This window comes from Oncorhynchus nerka, linkage group LG20, assembly GCF_034236695.1.
Source record: "Oncorhynchus nerka isolate Pitt River linkage group LG20, Oner_Uvic_2.0, whole genome shotgun sequence".
Taxonomy (NCBI): Eukaryota; Metazoa; Chordata; class Actinopteri; order Salmoniformes; family Salmonidae; genus Oncorhynchus; species Oncorhynchus nerka.
The window spans coordinates 20,439,668-20,465,043 of record NC_088415.1 but is presented as its reverse complement, the minus strand read 5'-3'; the positions used below and the strand labels follow the sequence as shown (position 1 = coordinate 20,465,043).

The window sequence follows — 25,376 nt, the reverse complement described above, 5'->3', positions numbered from 1 at the left end:
TGCTGCTTTTCAGTTACCATCCAAAGCCAATTAAACATATACTGGATATTTTTGTTGTTGTTATCCAAACATGAAAATACTCTCAGATATTTACAAAAAAATATAGATACATTGCTCATCACGCTGACATAGTTATTCATGTTAAAATGATTAATGTGAGTGGATTTCATAAAAACAAAACGCATGTGGCAGAGCTTGCTAGTCATGGTGATTCAGTCAAGGTCGAAATTCAACATTATATTATGTTGAAAAAATATAAGTTCAGGCACAAGGAACTCAGAAGAAACCTCACTTAACTTAAAAACAAACCATGGGCACTGCAAGAGAATATGGCTTTAATGGATATTACAACAAAAAAAAACATTTAAATAAACTGTCCAGTCTTCTTTTTCTCTCAGGGATGACTTATACTGACTCCTGTATCACAGAGGTTGTTCACATCACTGACTGTTTCAGAGATAAGGGAACACACTACAGAGGTTCTAAGAACCCACAGTCTGGTTCTAGAACAGATCAGAACAGAACAGCGTGGATCAGGGCCCAGTTGCGATCCTACAGCTAGCTATCTCTTCATCATTCACTGCTCATATCAAATATCTCCATCCCTCCATTTTTCCTTTCCCCCTTCATCTTCCTCTTCAGAAGACAAAAATTATAAAGGTTGACACCATCCACAGTCCTGGAAACCATAGTACTATCTAGGCAGCCTGTCCCTGTCCCTGTCCCTGCCCCTACCCCTGCCCCTACCCCTGCCACTGCCCCTGCCCCTGCCCATCTTCTCTTCCTGTGCTCCTCAGTTATGGTCATCATCCCAGAGTAAGGACACGGAGCATTCCCTGGGAGGCCATTAGATCCTGAGGTTGTTGTAACTCACATATGTTTTCTTCGTAGCTTGACCTGAGAAGCGAGGTAGGTCAAAGATTATAATGATTATAAGATTATTATAACAGTGCAACAAAATACAATAAGCAATGGACAAACATACGCAGACATACAGTGCCTTCAGAAAGTATTCAGACCCATTCACGTATTCCACATTTTTTTGTGTTGCAGTCCGAATTCAAAATGGATTAAATTGATTTTGTTCTCACCCATCTACACACAATACCCCAATAATGACAAAGTGAAAACATGTTTTTAGAAATGTTTGCAAATCTATTGAAAATGAAATATCTCATTTACATAAGAATCAGGTGCATCCAATTTCCTTTGAACATCCTTGAGATGTCATGACAACAGTATTGGAGTTCACCTCTGACCAATTCAATTGTTTAGACATGATTTATGAAGAAACACACCTGTCTACATAAGGTCCCACGGTTGACAGTGCATGTCAGAGCAGAACCTATACCATGAAGTCCAAGGAACTGTATGTAGATCTCTGAGATATAATTGTGATGAGGCATATATCTGGGGAAGGGTACAAAACTATTTATACAGTGATGAAAGTTTTTAAGACCACAGTGGGCTCCATCATTGGGAAATTGACGAAATATGGAACTACCCAGACTCTGCCTAGAGCTGGCTGTCGACTAAACTGAGCAACAGGGCCAGAAGGACCTTGGCCAAGGAGGTGACCTTGGCTGAGATGCAAGAACCTGCCAGAATGACAACAATCTCTACAGCACTTCACCAATCTGGGCTTTATGGGAGAGTGGCCAGACTGAAGCCACTCCTGAGAAAAAGACACGACAGCACACCTGGAATTGCCCAAAAGGCACAAGAAGCATAGGGCAAAAGGGGCATAGGGCAAAATATTCTGTATTCTGAAGGCAAAGCTCTATGACTGGAGAAAACCAGGCACAGCTCATCACACGTTGAACCTCACCCTTACCGTAAAGCATGGTGGTGGCAGCATCACGCTATGGGATGTTTTTTAGTGGCAGGGACTGGTAGACGTAAGAATAGAGGGAACAATGAATGGAGCCAAATACAGATAAGATCCTTGATAAGAAACTTCTTTAGAGTGTAAACGACCTTAGACTGGGGCGAAGATTTACGTTCCAACAAAACAATGACCCTAAGCATACACCAAAGCAATGCTGGGATGACTTCAGAACAATAATATGACTTGAATCCCATTGAAAATCTGTGGAAAAACTTGAAGATTGTGGTTCAATGCCGCTCCCTATCTAACTTAATAGAGCTTGATAAATAGAGCTAATAGAGCTTGATAAGTAGAGCTAATAGAGCTTGATAAATAGAGCTAATAGAGCTTGATAAAATCTGCAAGGAAGAATAGGAGAAAATCCCCAAATCCAGATGTGCAAAGCTGATAGAGACATCCCCAATCGCCGCCAAAGTTGCTTCTACAAAGTATTGACTTAGGGGTGTGAATACTTACTGTACACTTAACAAACATATAAATGCAACATGTAAAGTGTAGGTCCAATGTTTCATGAGCTGAAATAAAAGATTCCAGAAATGTTCCATACGCACAAAAAGCTGATTTCTCAACAACAAAAAAATCACATATTTGTTTACATCCCTGTTAGTGAGCATTTCTCCTTTGCCAAGATAATACATCCACCTGACATGTGTGGTATATCAAGAAGTTGATTAAATAGCATGATCCTTACACCGGTGCACCTTGTGCTTGGGGACAATAAAAGGCCACTCTAAAATGTTCTGTTTTGTCACACAACACACATTTTTGAGGGAGTGTGCAATTGGCATGCTGACTGCAGAAATGTCCACCAGAGCTGTTGACAGATAATTTAATGTCCATTTCTCTACCATAAGCCTTCTCCAACGTTGTTTTAGAGAATTTGGCGGTAGGTCCAGCCAGCTTCACCACCACAGACCATGTGTAACCACACTAACCCAGGACCTCAACATCCAATGTCTTCACCTGTGGAGTCGTCTGAGAACAGCCCCCCGTACAGCTGATGCAACTGAGGAGTATTTCTGTCTGTATGAAAGCCCTTATGTGGGGGAAAAAAACATATTCTGATTGGCTGGGCCTGGCTCCGCAGTGGGTGGGCCTGGCTCCCAAGTGCCCTCATTGTAAGACATCAAAATGTGAAATAAGTCAAGGGGTATGAATACTTTCTGAAGGCAGTGTAAATAGAGAAGACACAAAGTACATGCATAATATATAAATACCCTGCAACTCTATCATACATTCATGCATTGCATGTGAACGTGCACCGTTAACACTCGTTGCACAATCACTGCCTGGTTAAGTGCATTGTGTAATTTCAGCAACACCCCTGAGTCAAATTCTCTATTTTCAGATACTAACTAGCGATGCAACAACACAAACACCACACAAGTGGGCACCTAACAAATGCTAGGGCATTTGATGTGATCCCTGTCTCTACATTGCCATGGAAACGGACCTCAACTTTGCTGATCACCAAGGTAGGTACAATGGTATCTCAGTGTTGCGTACTGCACTACTCCACCTATGCAGTGTTCTCTCCTGTCTAATGGAGGTCGATGCACATTGCGTTTCTTAAAGCAGAGACATACTCTACACGACCAAAAGTATGTGGACACCTGCTCATCGAACATCTTATTCCAAAATCATGGGCATTAATATAGAATTGGTGCCCCCCTTGCTGCTATAACAGTCTCCACTCTTCTTGGAAGGCTTTCCACTAGATGTTGGAACATTAATGCGAGGACTTGCTTCCATTCAGCCACAAGAGCATTAGTGAGGTCGGGCACTGAAGATGGGCGATTAGGCCTGGCTCGCAGTCGGCGTTCCAATTCATCTCAAAGGTGTTCGAAGTGGTTGAGGTCAGGGCTCTGTGCAGGCCAGTCAAGTTCTTCCACACCGATCTAGACAAACCATTCTGTATGGACCTCGCTTTGTGCATGGGGGCATTGTCATGCTGAAACAGGAAAGGGTCTTTCCTAAACTGTTGCCACAAAGTTGGAAGTACAGAATCATCTAAATGTCATTGTACGCTTTAGCATTAAGATATCCCTTCACTGGAACTAACGGGCCTAGCCTGAACCATGAAAAACAGCCCCAGATCATTATTCCTCCTCCACCAAACTTTACAGTTGGCACTATTCATTCGGGCAGGTAGCAATCTCCTGGAATCCGCCAAACCCAGATCTGTCCGTTGGACTGCCAGACGGTGAAGGGTGATTCATCACTCCAGAGAACACGTTTCCACTGCTCCAGAGTCCAATGGCGGTGAGCTTTACACCACTCCAGCTGACGCTTGACATTGGGCATGGTGATCTTAGGCTTGTATGCGGCTGCTCGGACATGGAAACCCATTTCATGAAGCTCACGATGACCAGTTATTGTGCTGACGTTGCTTCCAGAGTCATTTTGGAACTCAATAGTGAGTGTTGCAACCGAGGACAGCTTCAGCACTCGGCGGTCCAATTCTGAGAGCTTGTGTGGCCTACCACTTTGCGGCTGAGCCATGGTAGAAGTTTCCACTTCACAATAACAGCACTTACAGTTGACCGGGGCAGCTCTAGCAGGGCAGATATTTGTGGAACTAACTTGTTGGAAAGGTGGCATCCTATGACGGTGCTACGTTGAAAGTCACTGACCTCTTCAGTAAAGCCATTCTTCTGCCAATGTTTGTCTTTGGAGATTGCATTGCTGTGTGCTTGATTTGATAAAACCGTCAGCAATGTGTGCAGCTGAAATAGCCAAATCCACTAATTTGAAGAGATGTCCACATACTTTTTTAATATATAGTGTATCTCTGTAAACTTTTTTTCTTACTGCTCTAAATCTTGCCATGGTGACCAGCTCCCATGGGCTATGCAATTAAAGTCCTACCACTTATTTTGTAGTCTTGGCCAGTGCCTATGATGAATAAAACATGTGTAGATGTACAACATGCTTCTGCAGTCTTAGCTGTATATGTGTGCAGTTGGTCAAAAAAGTTTATATTTTCAAGAAGAAAGCAATGATTTTGTTTGTGTGTGTGTGTGTGTGTTATTGTGTTTTTGGTTTTACTATCATTGTGGGGACCAGAAGTCAGTACAAGCGGGGACATTTCGCTGAGCCACACAAGGAAAAAGGCCATTTTAGATTTAGGTTTTAGTTTAGATTTAGATTTGGAATGGTAATCAATTGTTTGGTCCCCACAAGGATAGTAAAACAAACGTGTTTGTGGCACACATGGGTACAATTTCCCTTGTCATGGTATTGATTGATTGGTCATAAAACAAAAAGGTACCTACAAATCGTTAATTCATCGACACATGCCTGATGTGGTCAATATATCTCTGCTCATAATCACTGCTGGGACAGAGAGGAGACATTGCCAATATTTCTAAATTACAGGGCAAATCTTTACATCTCTGTAAGGGACAGTCATAGAGATAGTTTGACTAATATCGATAGTGATGTCCTGTAGAATCTTCAGAGCTACTAATTATCTTACTTAATAACTCTAAATCATTATGAGTCAGATCAGTCAGAGGAGATCCCTCCTGAAAGGTACTATTTGGCACTTTGACGGTTATAGGGGCTGATGTACAGTCTCCAGGGACAAGGGATCCAGAGTTCAGGGGAGGTCATGTATATAAATTCACCATTAATAAATGTCACTTCCACTGCTGCTAAAAGAGAAGGGTGAGGGGAGGAGAGAGGAAGCAAGGAGAGAGGAGAGGAAGCGAGGCAACATGCGTGTAGGGAGACAAAAGGTTAGAGATGCACAGAGCAGATAACACAGTGTACTTTTGGGAGGGCCTCTTGGAGATGAGCTCCATTCGGGCTCTGCTTGGGGAATTTGGCTGCGCTGCTACCACAGCTGTTGAGGTTGTCCCCCTACGCAGTGTGTTCACTCCACAAGCCACGTGTGTGACTGGCAGAGAGACACTGTCGTCATCCTGATGACGCAAGCACTCTCCCACTCACTCACTCACTCACTCACTCACTCACTCACTCACTCACATACGCGCACACACACACACACACACACACACACACACACACACACACACACACACACACACACACACACACACACACACACACACACACACACACACACACACACACACACACACACACACACACACACACACAGCTCCAGCTCATTACACAGATGACAATAACAATCACAGGACGTTTTCAGGAATAGCTGTCATATCAGAGCCGGAACTGAGAGAAGGCCAGCACCTGTTGATGACATGTGCGGTGTGTGCCAGGTGATTAGTAGAGATGGAGAAAATAAGGCCGATGGGAACCGTGATGTGTCACCATGTCCTGTCAATCAATTCTTGATTTAGTCTAGAAAAATGAGGCGAGCATGGAGATAGTTTAGGGCGATTTAAACTGGATTACGTTAGTCCTGTCCATCACAGGTACAGTTAGGTCCAAAATGATTGGCACACTTGATAAAGATGAGCAAGAAACATTTGCAAAAGAATATATATATAATTTATGTTAATACTACTGCTCAGAGCAGTATTAGGTGTTCAGGAGTATTATGGCTTGGGGATAAAAGCTGTTTGTGGTAGCAGAGAGTACCGTCTATGACTAGGGTGCCTGGAGTCTTTGACCATTTTTAGGGCCTTCCTCTGACACTGCCTGCTATAGAGGTCCTGGATGTCAGGAAGCTTAGCCCCAGTGATGTACTGGGCCGCTCGCACTACCCTCTGTAGTACCTTGCGGTCAGAAGCCGAGCAGTTGCCGTACCAGGTAGTGATGAAACCAGTCAGGATGCTCTCGATGGTGCAACTGTAGAACCTTTTGAGGATCCATGCCAAACCTTTTGAGGCCTCATGCCAAATCTTTTCAGTCTCCTGAGGGGGAATAAATAGGTTTTGTCGTGCCCTCTTCACGACTGCCTGGGTGTGCTTGCACTGGAGGGCCTGTTGTTCGGACCTCTGTCAGTCTCTATGGGGGTGCCACAGGGTTCAATTATCGGACCGACTCTCTTCTCTGTATACATCAATGATGTCGCTCTTGCTGCTGGTGATTCTCTGATCCACCTCCACGCAGACGACACCATTCTGTATACTTCTAGCCCTTCTTTGGACACTGTGTTGACTAACCTCCAGATGAGCTTCAATGCCATTACAACTCTCCTTCCGTGGCCTCCAACTGCTCTTAGATGCAAGTAAAAGTAAACGCATGCTTTTCAACCGATCGCTGCCCGCACCTGCCCACCCGTCCAGCATCACTACTCTGGACGGTTCTGAGAATATGTGGACAACTACAAATAGCTAGGTGTCTGGCTAGACTGTAAACTCTCTTTCCAGACTCACATTAAGCATCTCCAATCCAAAATTAAATCTAGAATCGGCTTCCTATTTCGCAACAAAGCATCCTTTACTCATGCTGCCAAACATACCCTTGTAAAACTGACCATCCTACCGATCCTCGACTTCGGCGATGTCATTTACAAAATAGCCTCCGACACTCTACTCAACAAATTGGAAGCAGTCTATCACAGTGCCATACGTTTTGTCAGCAAAGCCCCATATACTACCCACCACCGCGACCTGTACGCTCTCGTTGGCTGGCCCTCGCTTCATACTCGTCGCCAAACCCACTGACTGAAAATTATTCGCCACCATGGCCTATTTATTGCCTTACCTCCCTTATCTTACCTCATTTGCACACACGGTATATGTACTTTTCTACTGTAGTATTGACTGTATGTTTGTTTGTTCCATGTGTAACTCTGTGTTGTTGTATGTGTCAAACTGCTTTGCTTCATCTTGGCCAGGTCGCATTTGTAAATGAGAACTTGTTCTCAACTAGCCTACCTGGTTAAATAAATGTGAAATAAATATTTAAAAATAAATGTTAGTTGGTTGGTGATGTGGACACCATGGAACTTGAAGCTCTCAACCTGCTCCACTGCAGCCCGGTCGATGAGAATGGGGGCATGCTCGGTCCTCTTTTTCCTGTAGTCCACAATCATCTCTGTTGTCTTGATCACGTTGAGGGAGAGGTTGTTGTCCTTGCACCACACAGCCAGGTCTCTTATCTCCTCACAATAGGCTGTCTCGTTGTTGTAGGTGATCAGGCCTACCACTGTTGTGTCATCGGCAAACTTAATGATGGTGTTAGAGTCGTGCCTGGCCATGCAGTCATGAGTCAACAGGGAGTACAGCAGGGGATTGAGCACAGACCCCTGAGGGGCCCCTATGTTGAGGATAAGCGTGGCGAATGTGTTGTTACCTACCCTTACCAACTGGGGGTGGCCTGTTAGGAAGTCCAGGATCCAGTTGCAGAGGGAGGTGTTTAGTCCCAGGGTCCTTAGCTTATTGATGAGCTTTGAGGGCACTATGATGTTGAACACTGAGATGTAGTCAATGAATAGCATTCTCACATAGGTGTTCCTTTTGTCCAGGTGGGAAAGGGCAGTGTGAAGTGCAATAGAGATTGCATCATCTGTGGATCTGTTGGGGAGGTATGCAAATTGGAGTGGGTCTAGGGTTTCTGGGATAATGGTGTTGATGTGAGCCATGACCATCCTTTCGAAGCACTTCATGGCTACAGGCTACACGTCCTGGTAATCCATATGGCCCCACGGCCTTGTGAATGTTGACCTGTTTAAAGGTCTTACTCACATCGGTTGCAGAGAGCGTGATCACACAGTCTTCCAGAACAGCTGGTGCTCTCATGCATGTTTCATAGTTATTTGCCTCGAAGCGAGCGTCAGAGCCGGTGTAGTACGATTTGATCTTAGTCCTGTATTGACGCTTTGCCTGTTTGATGGTTCGTCGGAGGGCATAGCGGGATTTCTTATAAGCTTCCGGGTTGGAGTCCCGCTCCTTGAAAGCGGCAGCTCTAGCCTTTAGCTCAGTGTGGATGTTGCCTGTAATCCATGGCCTCTGGTTGGGGTATGTACGTACAGTCACTGTGGTGACGACATCATCGATGCACTTATTGATGAAGCCAATGACTGATGTGGTGTACTCCTCAACGCTATCGGATGTTCCAGTCTGTGCTAGCAAAACAGTCCTGTAGCTTAGCGTCTGCATCATCTGACCACTTTTTTATTGATCTAGTCACGGGTGCTTCCTGCTTTAATTTTAGCTTGTAAGTAGGAATCGGGAGGATAGAATTATGCTCAGATTTGCCAAAAGGAGGGCGAGGGAGAGCTTTGTATGTGTGTGGAGTAAAGGTGGTCCAGTGTTTTTTCCCATCTGGTTGCACATTTAACATGTTGATAGAAATTTGGTAAAACTGATTTAAGTTTCACTGCATTAAAGTCCCCGGCTACTAGGAGCACCGCCTCTGGGTCGGCGTTTTCTTGTCTGCTTATGTTGGAATACAGCTCATTCAATGCTGTCTTAGTCCCAGCCTCTAACTGTGGTGGTATGTAAACAGCTACAAAAAATAGAGATGAAAACTCTCTAGGTAGGTAATGTTGTCTACAGTTTATCATGAGATACTCTACCTCAGGCGAGACTTCCTTAGATATTATGCACCAGCTGTTATTTACAAAAATACATAGTCCGCCGCCTCTTGTCCTATCCTTGTTCTGTTCTATCCTGCCGATACATTGTATAACCAGCCAGCTGGATGTTGATAGTGTCATCATTCAGCCACGTCTCCGTGAAGCATAAGATATTGCAGTTTGAATCTCCCGTTGGTAGTTTAGTCTTCCGTGTAGCTCATATATTTTATTGTCCAAAGATTGCACGTTTGCTAGCAGAATGGAAGGAAGAGGGAGTTTATTCGATTGTCTACAAATTCTCAGAAGGCAGCTCGCCCACCGGCACCTTTTTCTCTGCCTCGTCTTCACGCAAATCATGGGGATCTGGGCCAGTTCCCAAGAAAGCAGTATATTATTCAAGTCGGCCTCGTCAGACTTGTTAAAGGAAAAAAAAACGATTCTACCAGTCCATGGTGAGTACTCACGGTCCTGATGTCCAGAAGTTATTTTCGGTCATAAGAGACGGCAGCGGCAACATTATGTACAAAATAAGTAAAAAAATAAGTTACAAACAACACAAACAAAAAACACAATCGGTTGGGGGCACGTAAACATCTGCCTTCTTCTCCAGAGCCATCTCAGATGTGTGTTTCGGGTTATTGTTTTATTGGAAGATCCACTTGCGACCAAGTTTCAGCCTCCTGGCAGAGGTAACCAGGTTTTTGGCAAAAATGTCCTGGTACTGGGTAGCTCTATTTTTTTAATCATCCAACAAATGTAAATGCCTGGAGTTTGCTAAACAGCATTGGCACTTGGATCGGAACCAGTGCTATGGTAAGATGACATGAAAATAATGCTCTTTGGACACGCACACCACTGGTGGGTTTGGCGTCGAAAGAAGGATGCATATGCAAAAAAGAACCCCATACCTACTGTAAAACATGGAGGTGGATCTTTGATGTTATGGGGACATTTTTCTTCCACTGGTCCTGGGGCCCTTGTTAGGGTCAACGGCATCAGAAACTTCACCCAGTACCAGGACATTTTTGCCAAAATCCTGGTTACCCCTGACCTCGAGGCTAAAACTTAGACGCAAGTGGATCTTCCAGTAAGATGGTAACCCAAAGCACACATCAAAATCCACCAAAAAATGCTAATTGACCACAAAATCAACATTTTGCAATGGCCATCTCAGTCTCTGGACTTGAACCCAATTGAAAACCTGTGGTTTGAATTTATGAGGGCAGTCCATATGTGCAGACAAAGGATATCAAGGATCTGGAAGGATGCTGTATGGATGACTGGTCTAAGATCTTAAACCTAATGATGTTCTCATTATGAAAACCATAAATCCCACTGCACCACACAAACAGTAGTGCAGTGTGGTGTCAACGACACACAGTCGGTGTCACAGATTACCCTACCTCATTACCAGTCTTCAACACAGACCTCCTGTGCTCTTAGATACCAGCTACACAACAGACAAAGCCACCCATATTGGTCTTGTCTTGGTCTCTGCTAATCTAAGGCTAATTTATGCATGTAACTAGATAACCATTAATTAAGCAATCAGAGATGATCCCCCAAGACCAGTGGACCTATACTATAGCATCCCACATCATATGACCGGAATGTGAATTATACCACTGACACAATACATGACTGGAATGAGATGGGGAAGGATTAGACAGTGATGTCATAAATCTCAATCTTCTTCAGGAAGACAGTTTACATTGGGAGCCAGAACGGCAGAGCCAATGAATAGGACTGAATGGCTGGCTCCCATGTGCACTTCCTGATGTCTTTGATTAAGTCATCTCTGTCTAATACCTCGTTATCTCATTCAAGGCACAACGGGCTATGCTGCGTGACTGACTCATGGTAAGCAGGGTTCTCACTGCTCTCAGTATGAGTCATGGGATGTAACAGATACCATGGAGTTACATGTACAGTACACAGTAACTAGGAATATAAAAAAATAATTTGAAACCGTTTGTGCTGCTACTTCTACTACTACAGATACTACATAGTAGTTATATGGTCAGTCATTTTTTTATTTAACAAAGTAGTTACAGAATATGTTAATGGCCATGTTGTGTGACTCACTCATGGGGTCGGTGGGTGCGATGGGTGGGTTTTCACACAACTCGGTCTTGGCCTCTCCATTGGGCCTCTCGCTGGGCTTCACAGAGATGCGGGAGGACATGGTGGCGGCGGTGACCATGGCCTTGAAGCTCCTCTTCCTCTTCTGGACATTGAGCTCCGGGTGGAAGATGATGACGTAGACCTTGGGCATGTAGAGCATCCCGAGAGCTACAGATGCACTGAGGTTCATAGAGATGGTGAGGGTGGTTGTCTGGATGTACAGCTGTGGAGGAAGGGAGATAGAGGATGGACGAAGAGAGAGAGAGCGAGAGAGAGAACAAGAGAGAGAGAGAGGGAGAGAGAGAGAAGCCACATTAATTAGAATGTACTCTCATATAGTAAAATCGCCCCGTAGCCCTTATCAAGCACTTATCTACAGGCGGTCAGGTCTATGCCTGTGGAGGGAAATGGACAGAGAAAAGAGCCACACCATTGTACTGTACTGTTATAACACTGATCACCCACTTCTATAGCTGTTAGACTGTTAGACTTATTGGCTATAGGGTGGTCTGGCTGCACTACTGCACTACACAGTACTTACCCCTATCTACAGGTTGGGCTTGATGTAATGCTGAGGGAGAGAGGGAAGAGCAGAGCCTATCATGGTCATACCCCAGAGATCTTGTAGGTGGTCTTGATGGATTTCAATGTAATCACTGAGAGAAATTGGCATTGCCTACTGTAAAGCAAAAAGAGCAACACATTCATTTATCATGTACTGCTCCATGAGTGGGCTGGGTGTGTGCATTCTGATGCTGTGGGGGAAAATATCAATCCAACCACTCATACTCCCATAGCATTTATTCAAATCAAATCAAAGTTTATTGGTCGTGTACACAGCTTTACAGGTGCAGTGAAATGCTTATGTTACTAGCTCCAACATTGCAGTAGAATGTCTTATGTTACTAGCTCCAACAGGGCAGTAGAATGTCTTATGTTACTAGCTCCAACAGGGCAGTAGAATGTCTTATGTTACTAGCTCCAACAGGGCAGTAGGAATGTCTCTCAAATACAATACAAATACACAAGTCATCTAAAATCTAAAAAATAATCTAAAGACTAAACACCTCCCCCTGCAACTGGATCCTGGACTTCCTGAAGGGCCACCCCCAGGTAGTAAGGGTAGGTAACAACACATTAGCCACACTGATCCTCAACACAGGGGCCCCTCAGGGGTTCGTGCTCAGCCCCCTCCTGTACTCCCTGTTCACTCATGACTGCACGGCCAGGCACGACTCCACACCATCATTCAATTTGCTGATGACACAACAGTGGTAGGCCTGATCACCGACAACATCGAGACAGCCTATAGGGAGGAGGTCAGAGACCTGGCCGTGTGGTGCCAGGACAACAACCTCTCCCTCAACGTGATCAAGACAAAGGAGATGATTGTGGACTCCAGGAAAAAGAGGACCGAGCACGCCCCCATTCTCATCGACGGGGCTGCAGTGGAGCAGGTTGAGAGCTTCAAGTTCCTTGGTGTCCATATCACCAACAAACTAACATGGTCCAAGCACACCATGACAGCCATGAAGAGGGCACGACAAAACCTATTCCCCTCAGGAGACTGAAAAGATTTGGCATGGGTCTTCAGATTCTCAAAAGGTTCTAAAGTTGCAACATCGAGATCATCCTGACTGGTTGCATCACTGCCTATTATGGCAACTGCTCGGCCTCTGACTGCAAGGCACTACAGAGGGTAGTGTGAACGGCCAAATACATCACTGGGGCCAAGCTTCCTGCCATCCAGGACCTCTATACAAGGCAGAGTCAGAGGAAGTCCCTAAAAACTGTCAAAGACTCCAGCCACCCTAGTCATAGACTGTTCTCTCTGCTACCGCACGGCAAGCGGTACCGGAGCGCCAAATCTATGTCCAAGAGGCTCCTAAACAGCTTCTACCCCCAAGCCATAAGACTCCTGAACATCTTGTCAAATGTTTACCCAGACTATTCACATTGCCCCCCCCTCCTCTCTCCACACCACTGCCACTCTGTTTTCATCTATGCATAGTCACTTGAATTAACTCTACCTACATGTAGATACTACCTCAACTAACTGGTGCCCCCGCACACTGACTGTACCGGTACCCCCCTGTATATATTGTTATTTTTTACTGCTCCTCTTTAATTACCTGTTACTTTTATCTCTTATTCTTATATGTGTTTTTTTAAATTGCACTGTTGGTTAGGGGATCGCTCGTAAGTAAGCATTTCACTGTAAGGTCTGCACCTTACTGCTTTAGCACACTCTGCTAACCCTGATGTCCTTGCCGTGTCTGAATCCTGGCTCAGGAAGGCCACCAAAAATTCAGAGATTTCCATACCCAACTATAACATCTTCCGTCAAGATAGAACTGCCAAAGGGGGAGGAGTTGCAGTCTACTGCAGAGATAGCCTGCAAAGTAATGTCATACTTTCCAGGTCCATACCCAAACAGTTCGAACTACTAATTCTGAAAATTACTCTCTCCAGAAATAAGTCTCTCACTGTTGCCGCCTGCTACCGACTCCCCTCAGCTCCCAGCTGTGCCCTGGACTCCATTTGTGAATTGATTGCCCCCCATCTAGCTTCAGAGTTTGTTCTGTTACGTGACCTAAACTGGGATATGCTTAACACCCCAGCAGTCCTACAATCTAAGCTAGATGCCCTCAATCTAACACAAATCATCAAGGAACCCACCAGGTACAACCCTAACTCTGTAAGCAAGGGCACCCTCATAGACGTCATCCTGACCAACTGGCCCTCCAAATACACCTCCGCTGTCTTCAACCAGGATCTCAGCGATCACTGCCTCATTGCCTGTATCCGCTACGGTGCCGCAGTCAAACGACCACCCCTCATCACTGTCAAACGCTCCCTAAAACACTTCTGTGAGCAGGCCTTTCTAATCGACCTGGCCCGGGTATCCTGGAAGGACATTGACCTCATCCCGTCAGTTGAGGATGCCTGGTCATTCTTTAAGAGTAACTTCCTCACCATTTTAGATAAGCATGCTCCGTTCAAAAAATGCAGAACTAAGAACAGATACAGCCCTTGGTTCACTCCAGACCTGACTGCCCTCGACCAGCACAAAAACATCCTGTGGCGGACTGCAATAGCATCGAATAGTCCCCGCGATATGCAACTGTTCAGGGAAGTCAGGAACCAATACACGCAGTCAGTCAGGAAAGCTAAGGCCAGCTTCTTCAGGCAGCAGTTCGCATCCTGTAGCTCCAACTCCAAAAAGTTCTGGGACACTGTGAAGTCCATGGAGAACAAGAGCACCTCCTCCCAGCTGCCCACTGCACTGAGGCTAGGGAACACGGTCACCACCGATAAATCCATGATTATTGAAAACTTCAACAAGCATTTCTCAATGGCTGGCCATGCCTTCCGCCTGGCTACTCCTACCTCGGCCAACAGCTCCGCCCCCCCCCCGCAGCTCCTCGCCCAAGCCTCTCCAGGTTCTCCTTTACCCAAATCCAGATAGCAGATGTTCTGAAAGAGCTGCAAAACCTGGACCCGTATAAATCAGCTGGGCTTGACAATCTGGACCCTCTATTTCTGAAACTATCCGCCGCCATTGTCGCAACCCCTATTACCAGCCTGTTCAACCTCTCTTTCATATCGTCTGAGATCCCCAAGGATTGGAAAGCTGCCGCCCGTCATCCCCCTCTTCAAAGGGGGAGACACCCTGGACCCAAACTGTTACAGACCTATATCCATTCTGCCCTGCCTATCTAAGGTATTCGAAAGCCAAGTCAACAAACAGGTCACTGACCATCTCGAATCCCACCGTACCTTCTCCGCTATGCAATCTGGTTTCCGAGCCGGTCACGGGTGCACCTCAGCCACACTCAAGGTACTAAACGATATCATAACCGCCATCGATAAAAGACAGTACTGTGCAGCCGTCTTCATCGACCTTGCCAAGGCTTTCGACTCTGTCAATCACCATATTCTTATCGGCAGACTCAGTAGCCTCGGTTTTTCGGATGACTGCCTTGCCTGGTTCACCAATTACTTTGCAGACAGAGTTCAGTGTGTCAAATTGGAGGGCATGCTGTCCGGTCCTCTGGCAGTCTCTATGGGGGTGCCACAGGGTTCAATTCTCGGGCCGACTCTTTTCTCTGTATATATCAATGATGTTGCTCTTGCTGCGGGCGATTCCCTGATCCACCTCTACGCAGACGACACCATTCTATATACTTTCGGCCCGTCATTGGACACTGTGCTATCTAACCTCCAAACGAGCTTCAATGCCATACAACACTCCTTCCGTGGCTTCCAACTGCTCTTAAACGCTAGTAAAACCAAATGCATGCTTTTCAACCGATCGCTGCCTGCACCCGCATGCCCGACTAGCATCACCTCCCTGGATGGCTCCGACCTTGAATATGTGGACACCTATAAGTACCTAGGTGTCTGGCTAGACTGCAAACTCTCCTTCCAGACTCATATCAAACATCTCCAATCGAAAATCAAATCAAGAGTCGGCTTTCTATTCCGCAACAAAGCCTCCTTCACTCACGCTGCCAAGCTTACCCTAGTAAAACTGACTATCCTACCGATCCTCAACTTCGGCGATGTCATCTACAAAATTGCTTCCAACACTCTACTCAGCAAACTGGATGCAGTTTATCACAGTGCCATCCGTTTTGTCACTAAAGCACCTTATACTACCCACCACTGCGACTTGTATGCTCTAGTCGGCTGGCCCTCGCTACATATTCGTCGCCAGACCCACTGGCTCCAGGTCATCTACAAGGCCATGCTAGGTAAAGCTCCGCATTATCTCAGTTCACTGGTCACGATGGCAACACCCATCCGTAGCACGCGCTCCAGCAGGTGTATCTCACTGATCATCCCTAAAGCCAACACCTCATTCGCCCGCCTTTCGTTCCAGTACTCTGCTGCCTGTGACTGGAACGAATTGCAAAAATCGCTGAAGTTGGAGACTTTTATCTCCCTCACCAACTTCAAACATCAGCTATCTGAGCAGCTAACCGATCGCTGCAGCTGTACATAGTCTACTGGTAAATAGCCACCCATTTTCACCTACCTCATCCCCACAGTTTTTATTTATTTACTTTTCTGCTCTTTTGCACACCAATATCTCTACCTGTACATGATCATCTGATCATTTATCACTCCAGTGTTAATCTGCAATATTGTAATTATTCGCCTACCTCATGCCTTTTGCACACATTGTATATAGACTCCCCTCTTTTCTACTGTGTTATTGACTTGTTAATTGTTTACTCCATGTGTAACTCTGTGTTGTCTGTTCACACTGCTATGCTTTATCTTGGCCAGGTCACAGTTGCAAATGAGAACTTGTTCTCAACTAGCCTACCTGGTTAAATAAAGGTGAAAAAAAAAAACTGTTGTGTTCATCATATGTGACTAATACAATTTGATTTGATATGACAGAACAAGTCCAATTAACAATCCAGAGTACTGTAAATAAATATTTGTTTGATCAAAAAAGGTAGGTGTAAAAATGATTTACACCCCTAAAGATTCGTATAAATAAAGTAGTCAAAAGTTGAGTGTTTGGTCCCATATTTCTAGCATGCAATGATTACATCAAGCGTGTGACTCTACATACTTGTTTGGATGCATTTTCTGTTTGTTTAACCTCCCCTGGTATAGTAATAGGGAGAGGTTAGTTAGAATGTCTTGGAGGTATGATATTTGTGCGTTTGTAACTTTCTCACTTATCATTATTCACGATTCATTAAGGACTATCCTTAATCAAGCCATAGTATTATTTCAAATCCAAAGTACTGGAGTACAAAGCCAAAACAACATCAAATGTGTCACTGTCCCAAAACTTTTGGAGCTCACTGTATATTAGACACTTGCCTACACTCCATAGTGTACTGTATGTATCAGCAGTAACTAGCAGTTTCTTCAGTGTGGCATGACTCACTCATCTCCTCTCCACTGCAATAGCTGATGTATATTAAGCTTTCTGGCGCAAAATGGATGCTGTAGCATCACGCATGTGGATGTTAAATGGCGTTATGACTTCTCTCATCTCACTCCTTGGTGAACCTTGACCTAGAAAATGTGAATTAGCAAATATTACTCTTTATCTCTCTGAACTCTCAGCACCTTTAGATTAGTCATTGGACTGTCCTCGGCCTGACTGAGGTATTTAACTGTACATTTAAGAAGATTACGCTTAAGCTCAACAAGACGGACTCCATAACACCATTCATGCTTGAATTTTCAAACACTCTGAGCTTGCATAACCTTTAATCAGGCTATAATTTGAGTTTGTTCTGAATTATGTAACCGTATTCTTAGAAGGAAATCATCGTTCAAGCAGCTATGTAGTTCACATACCCGCAAGAGGCACTTGTTTCCTTCAAGAGTCTTAGATTAGGCTGAAACACGTAAGAGGGCGTATATCTGTGTTTGAAGAGCAGTCCATGAAAAATCTACTTAAAACTGAGCTATGGTACTTAAAATATCGAAATGCCACTTATTTTCTGACACCCTGTAGTGAGGGAGATACAGTAGTAAATATCTGTATGGCAGTAAAACTGACTGAATCTATATGAGAGGAAATGTCACCATTTGCATAGTGTTTTCCTCAGCAAATGGCACCAGCCATGGTAACGCCTTGCACACATTCTACACAGAGACATTTACATGCCAGTCATGGTAACGCCTTGCACACATTCTACACAGAGACATTTACATGCCAGCCATGGTAACGCCTTGCTCACATTCTACACAGAGACATTTACATGCCAGTCATGGTAACGCCTTGCTCACATTCTACACAGAGACATTTACATGCCAGTCATGGTAACGCCTTGCTCACATTCTACACAGAGACATTTACATGCCCGCCATGGTAACGCCTTGCTCACATTCTACACAGAGACATTTACATGCCCGCCATGGTAACGCCTTGCTCACATTCTACACAGAGACATTTACATGCCAGCCATGGTAACGCCTTGCACACATTCTACACAGAGACATTTACATGCCAGCCATGGTAACGCCTTGCACACATTCTACACAGAGACATTTACATGCCAGCCATGGTAACGCCTTGCACACATTCTACACAGAGACATTTACATGCCAGTCATGGTAACGCCTTGCTCACATTCTATACAGAGACATTTACATGCCCGTCATGGTAACGCCTTGCACACATTCTACACAGAGACATTTACATGCCAGCCATGGTAACGCCTTGCTCACATTCTACACAGAGACATTTACATGCCAGTCATGGCTTTTTCGTCTGATCTCTGCAACTCGTTCAAATACCAACATTATCAACATCATATCTCTCTCCACTCTCTTTCCTTCTTTCTCTCTTTCTCTGCGGAGCGACATCAGAGCGAGAGATCTGTCTCACCATGCATTAATAACCGTATGAATATCATGGTGCTCATACAGTATCAATGCCTTCTGTTCCACACCATTAGAAACAGAAGACAATGCAATTGTTGCACGTATTTTCCCGATTGCGTTGCTGTCAATTTACAGCGTGTGTGATTGGGTATATTGATCAAACCCTGCAGTGTTCCATGCATTATAATTGCTCATCACCAGAGGATCTCCACCGCTAGCTATGTTTCCTTGTCTGGTATCCATAGCAACACCATCACCATCACCACACAGAGTTTGGTGCGAGCTATTAAAACACTGCTAAAATAAGCTTGTAATGAGACTACTGCATTGCTGACCCTATCATAGATTCATTGACTATGTAAGAGACCTGATTTCTCTACAGTAGCCCACAAGAAGTGTAAGAGGCATACACGCACACACACATACGTATGCACATGCGCATACAAATACACTAACACGCACCGTTATTGGTAGTTAGCTGCCCAAGCTCCTGTTACACAGACAGGGTTCTTTAGAGTGCTTCAGTGGGAGCTTGAGCCAAATTCGCATCCCTCTCACACATCACAGGAATGCTAAGCTTGTCACAGAGCATGTATAATGAATTCCTATTGCTTTAACATAAATAAATACATGAAGCAAATTTCCCAACTGCTTGGCAACTCTCTATTTATAGCTGCAGTAATGATTTATTAAGATAATCATCAAGAATCAAACGACTAAGTCTGAATTTTAACATCTCAATGACAAGCATCGTCAAACGCCAACATACAGATAACAGCAAACCGTCAACAGCCTTCTATCTGCACAGACAAAAATCTGGGGAAGGTTTTTAGATAATTATACCCACGGGATGTACAGCACAGGCAATTTAGTCTGGTATAAATTGGGGATCATAAATGCACACAGAGATAAAGACACCATTCAGTAGAGTTACCATTAGGATGCTCTCCTGCCCTGTTGGAAAACACCTTCAATAATGGATCTGGGGGATTTGCATTGTCCTCTCATCTACCTGCAAGTCTCTTGTTGTTTTGGGGTAGCCTACTTTTTCAGTCAGATCAGGAGGAAGTGTATGCTACTGCTCTGGGGACCATTCCTCTCTGCTCATGAATGGGCCTATCATAGACTGTCTGACTGGCTGTCTTTCACATGGGCTAATGACAATGGTACAGAGATGACGTTTTGAGATATCACAGGAGGTGATCAAACATCAGCCTTGTTAAAAAATACAGTCAGAACATCTAGACTGCCATAAATGTGATTGGAATATAGCTGTTTGTTTAACACGCCAAAAACTGTAGTACACTCAACGGCTAAGTCTATTTATATAATTGTGAAGTGCTGTAGCACTTGGATATACTGACTTGATGCAACAACAACAAAATAAGAATGTCACACACTGGATAGGTGCAGTGAAATGTGTTGTTTTACAGGGTCAGCATTAGTAATATGGCACCCCTGGAACAAATTAGGGTTAAGTGCCTTGCTCAAGAGTACATCAACAGATTTTTCATCTTCTTGGCTAGGGTGTTCAAACCAGCAACCGTTTCGGTTACTGAACTAACGCTCTAACCACTAACTTGCCACCCATGCACTTTAGGCTACTTACAATATAGTTGTTATCGTCATGTGCTCAGCTTAATGCATCCTTTAAGATTGCCTTCTTGGCCTGGCATTATCTTGTTAAAAAAGATATCCCTCCTATAACATACTCTCAATCTCTAACCACTATAATAAGGCTAGAGCTTAATTTAATGCCCCTGCTTCCCACAGTTCTCCTTCTGTTGATTGTAAAATGTTGGTGTGCATTGAATGCTGTTCAAGGTTCTAGATATGCAAACTCAGGCAGAGACAGTAAGCATCTAAAGTACAGTATCAATTCAGGAAGGCAAAGAGCCTTGACAAAGAAAATGTCAAGTCTAATTCTTGTCAAATGAAGTAATTTGCTAAAAGACAACCGTATTGTAGGTAATGTTGTTTTTCTGCCCCTAAAGTTGGAGGATATGCTTCAATGCTTCTCGTCTTAACCACGTAATCTAACTTGGCCGCTTGCCCTGACTTTAAGAAGTTCACATATGCACAAGTGCCATTTTACAAGAGTTGAACGGCTTGTTAAGACGTGTTGAGGTAAAGAAGTTTGATTTAACACAAGTTTCCTTTTCCGAGGGAGGTTAACCCTTGTGGAAGTTTATATGGTTTTAGGGGAAAGTTTGTTTGGTGTCAGGAGTTCTTTACAAAGGTGGTTTTCACTCGGTCAAAATTGAATTAATTAATTAATATAGAGTTAGAGATTACTCAGAGATTCTAACTTGAGACATTCAAATGAAATGGGTAAACTTGGTGTGCTTGGACCATGCTAGTTTGTTGGTGATGTGGACACCAAGGAACTTGAAGCTCTCAACCTGCTTCACTGCAGCACCGACGATGAGAATGGGGGCATGCTCGGTCCTCTTTTTCCTGTAGTCCATAATCATCTCCTTTGTCTTGATCACGTTGAGTGAGAGGTTGTTGTCCTGGCACCACACGGCCAGGTCTCTGACCTCATCCCTATAGGCTGTATGTACACTGATACCTGATCCCTCCAGAATGTTAGACATTTTTGTAAAAAAACACACGAAAAAACAGACAATATGGCAACAATTAATTGACCAATGTTATTTGCAGGTTTGCTTGAATAAAACACAGTTACACATGCTTCAATCCCTTATATGTAGTTTCATTCCAACAGTTATGTTCAGTTGGATCATTCCCCATTTCTACTGAGTGGATGGCAGTGGAACATTAAACGAATTGCATTTGGAAGCCGGTTATTTATTTGTATTTAACTTTAATTTATTCAGGGGACATTGAGACCAGGGTCTCATTTACAATGGTGTACCGAGGACAACAATATAACATATTCAAAATTATCAATAAATTAAGATAAACTACAAATTACAGAATCAACACTACAGCTTCAAACACCACAAATAAATAGTTTACATTCAATCCAAACAGTTGAACTTGTTATGAAACTCACTCAACATTAAAGTCCCAAAACTGCCCTAGAGGCACCAGAAAGTCGAGATGCGGGGAGTTTTGTAGGCTATTATTTATCTAGATCTGTACGTACTAGTGGAACCCCGAGAGTTAACCATCCCTGTGAACGGGTTTGGTGTCTCATATTTTTAAAGTGAGGTAGGTCGGACGCTTGTGTAGTAGAACTTTGTAAACAGAAAGGGAATAATGGAGTAATCTACAGGGTTTTAATGAGGACCTGCCGACATTTTGATACAGGATGCAGTGATGCATATTAAAACTGTCACCTGTGATAAAACTTGCTCCTCTACGATAGACGGCATCCAAAAGTTTGTGGTGACTCCATTTATCGGAATGCAGCAGTGACTACTCTTAGTCAAGAACTGTCAGGAAATCTAGTTCTATAAAATAAGCCTACTTTAAAGCTCAGCTAATTAACTAGCTCATCCGTATGTTTTTTAAATGTCAGATTATTGTCAATCCAAAAGCCCAGATATTTATAGGCAGGAACCTGCTCAATGAAAGAACCATCCAATGCATAAATGTGTAACCCAGTGGTCACCAACATTTTCTGAGTCAAGATCACTTTCACGGTAAAAAAGCATGCCAAGCTCTATCGCTTAGATTATAGTAGGTCTAATACATGATCACAACATAGCTATGCTTGGCCTGACAATATTGTTCTTCTGAGATCAGATTACATTTGAAAACTCTGATAACAACATTTTGATAACAAAATATATTTGTTGGTGTAGCACTTGCGAGGCACAGCTGAGCATACATTTGGTCATAGTGCTTTCAAGACAACTGGGGACACGGGGAAAGAAATGAGGTAAAATCATGACATCAGTGATCTCCATGTCGGAAAGTCGGAGTTCTAGAAAGGTGCTAGAATTTCCAACTTGGAATTTCGTGTTGGATGACTGATCAAAACTATTTTTCCCCAGTCGGATCTAATTTTTTTCAGAGTTCCCAATTGTCTTGAACGCACTGAAGTCGAAAGTTGGATATTTCCGAGTTCCCAGTTGTTTTGAACACGGCATTAGTCTCAGGGGAGGGAGGGACAGAGCAGCAGAAGGTCCGTCTGTCATTGTCCCTGCTCTCTCCTTCCTTTCCTCTGGTAAGACTGATCAGAGAGAAGGGAAACGGTCTTCCACCTGATGGCGAAACTCGAGTCACACCGCATCTGCCTCATGCACAAATTAATGTTCTTCCAATGACCAGAGAAAGTGAAATATTCTTCGATAGTAACAGACACGACAAGTTGCCAATAAAAATAAAAATGCATGGCTATCGATACACTTGGCTACTCATTCACTGCAGCTGCAGAGCGAGTTGAAGTAGGGAGAAGAACATTTTGTTTTGTATCTGTGTTGACAGTGCTGAATTCAAACTTAGACATGAACTCACTCATAAAAACACCAGCTCTTTGCTGTATTTTTTTGACAGTCTCTCTCTGGCTGGGTAGTTTGTCTTTTCACATGAATGAAATGGTTCAACATGGGAACACTACCTACTCAGTGGGTGTCTGAATCAACTGCAGTGAACGCCAACAGCGCAACAAGAAACGTAGTTACAAAAGTGCAAGCCTTTATTGATGCCTTTTCTACAGAGATGTTTGGTGATTGACAAAGAATGTCTTGAAGATTGACAGGTTGGTGACCACTGGTGTAAGACATCTATAGTATTTCTATGAGAATCAGAAAACAGCATCCATTTATTTTTTGCTGCATTAAGTACACATATTAAATCAACAAAGAGTTTCTGCAAGGCGACACAATCTGATTACAGTTCCAACATAGCCTGGTCAGTCTTAGGGGCAAAAGCATAACAGTGTCATCTGCATACAGATGAATGTTGCAGGTTTTGCAGATAGACCAATATTATTTATATATAGGACCAGTCAAAGGTTTGTTCACACCTACTCATTCTACTCAAGGGTTTTTCTATATTTTTTAAATATCTTCTACATTGTAGAATAATAGTGAAGGCTTCAAAACTATGAAATAATACACGTGGGATCACGTAGTAACCAAAAAAAGTGCTAATCAAATCAAAATATATTTTATATTATTCAAAGTAGCCATCCTTTGCATTGATCACAGCTTTGCTCCCTCTTGGCATTCTCTCAACCAGCTTCATGTGGAATACTTTTCCAACAGTCTTGAAGGAGTTCCCTGATATGCTGAGCGCTTGGCTACTTTTCCTTCACTCTGCGGTCCAACTCATCCCAAACCTGTAAGAACCGACGCTGGAGATGAGAAGCAGGTATGGAGAGAACATTTAATTTACACAGACATGGAACAGGACAGGAACAGCGTCAGAACCGGGTAAAACAGAGACATATGACAATCAATGCAGAAGTGGGGAGCAGAGCTGGGGAACAGACAGATATAGGGGAGGTAATATCACGGTGATTGAGTATAGGTGAGTGCAATGAATCGCTGATGCATGTGATGAGGGAAGCAGGTGTGCGTAATGTAGGGCAGCCTGGCACCCTCGAGCATCAGGGAGGGAGAGCAGGCGTAACAATACATCTCAATTGGGTTGAGATCAGGGGATTGTGGAGGCCAGGTCATCTGATGCAGCACTCCTTCACTCTCCTTCTTGGTCAAATAGGCTTTACACAGCCTGGAGGTGTGTTGGGTCATTGTCCTGTTGAAAAATAAATTATATTCCCACTAAGTGCAAACCAGATGGGATGGAAAATCGAGGATTTCTACATACATCACAGACAGTGTCACCAGCAAAACACCCCCACACCATCACACCTCCTCCTCCATGGTTCATGGTGGGAACCACACATGCAGAGATCATCCGTTCACCTACTTTGCGTCTCACAAAGACACGCCGGTTGAATGCAAAAATCTCACATTTGTGACTCATCAGACCAAAGGACAGATTTCCACCGGTCTAATGTCCATTGCTTGTGTTTCTTGGCCCAAGCCCGTCTCTTCTTCTTATTGGTGTCCTTTAGTAATGGTTTCTTTGCAGCAATTCAACCATGAAGGCCTGATTCATGCAGTCTCCTCTGAAAAGTTGATGTTAAGATGTGTCTGTTACTTGAACTCTGTGAAGCATTTATTTGGACTGCTATCTGAGGTGCAGTTAATTCTTATCTTCTGTAGCAGAGGGAACTCTGGGTCTTCCTTTCCTGTGGCGGTCTTCATGAGAGCCTGTTTCATCATAGCACTTGATGGTTTTTGCGACTGCACTCGAAGAAACGATAAAAGTTCTTGAAATGTTCCGCATTGACTGACCTTCATGTCTTAAAGTAAAGATGGACTGTCATTTCTCTTTGCTTATTTGAGCTGTTCTTGTCATAGTATGGACTTGATCTTTTACCAAATAGGGCTATCTTCTGTATACCATCCCTTCCTTGTCACAACACAACTGATTGGCTCAAACACATTAAGAAGGAAAGAAATTCCCCAAATGAACTTTTAACAATGCACAACTGTTAATTGAAATGCATGCCAGGTGACTACCTCATGAAGCTGGTTGAGAGAATGCCAAGAGTGTGCA

The 25,376-nt window shown here is 43.8% G+C and overlaps 1 protein-coding gene across 1 annotated transcript in view; it reads right to left on the bottom strand.

Annotated features, from left to right (window-relative positions):
* Positions 1-763: 763 nt before the first annotated feature.
* Positions 764-25,376, bottom strand: part of LOC115101858 (metabotropic glutamate receptor 7-like) — a 192,388-nt gene continuing 167,775 nt past the window's right edge. Inside the window, exons 9-10 of the mRNA XM_065005294.1 lie at positions 11,430-11,691; positions 764-897 (exon numbers count right to left, since the gene is read on the bottom strand). Coding sequence (XP_064861366.1) covers positions 848-897; positions 11,430-11,691 — 312 coding nt within the window. The 3' untranslated portion in view covers positions 764-847. The remainder of the gene's footprint in view (positions 898-11,429; positions 11,692-25,376) is intronic.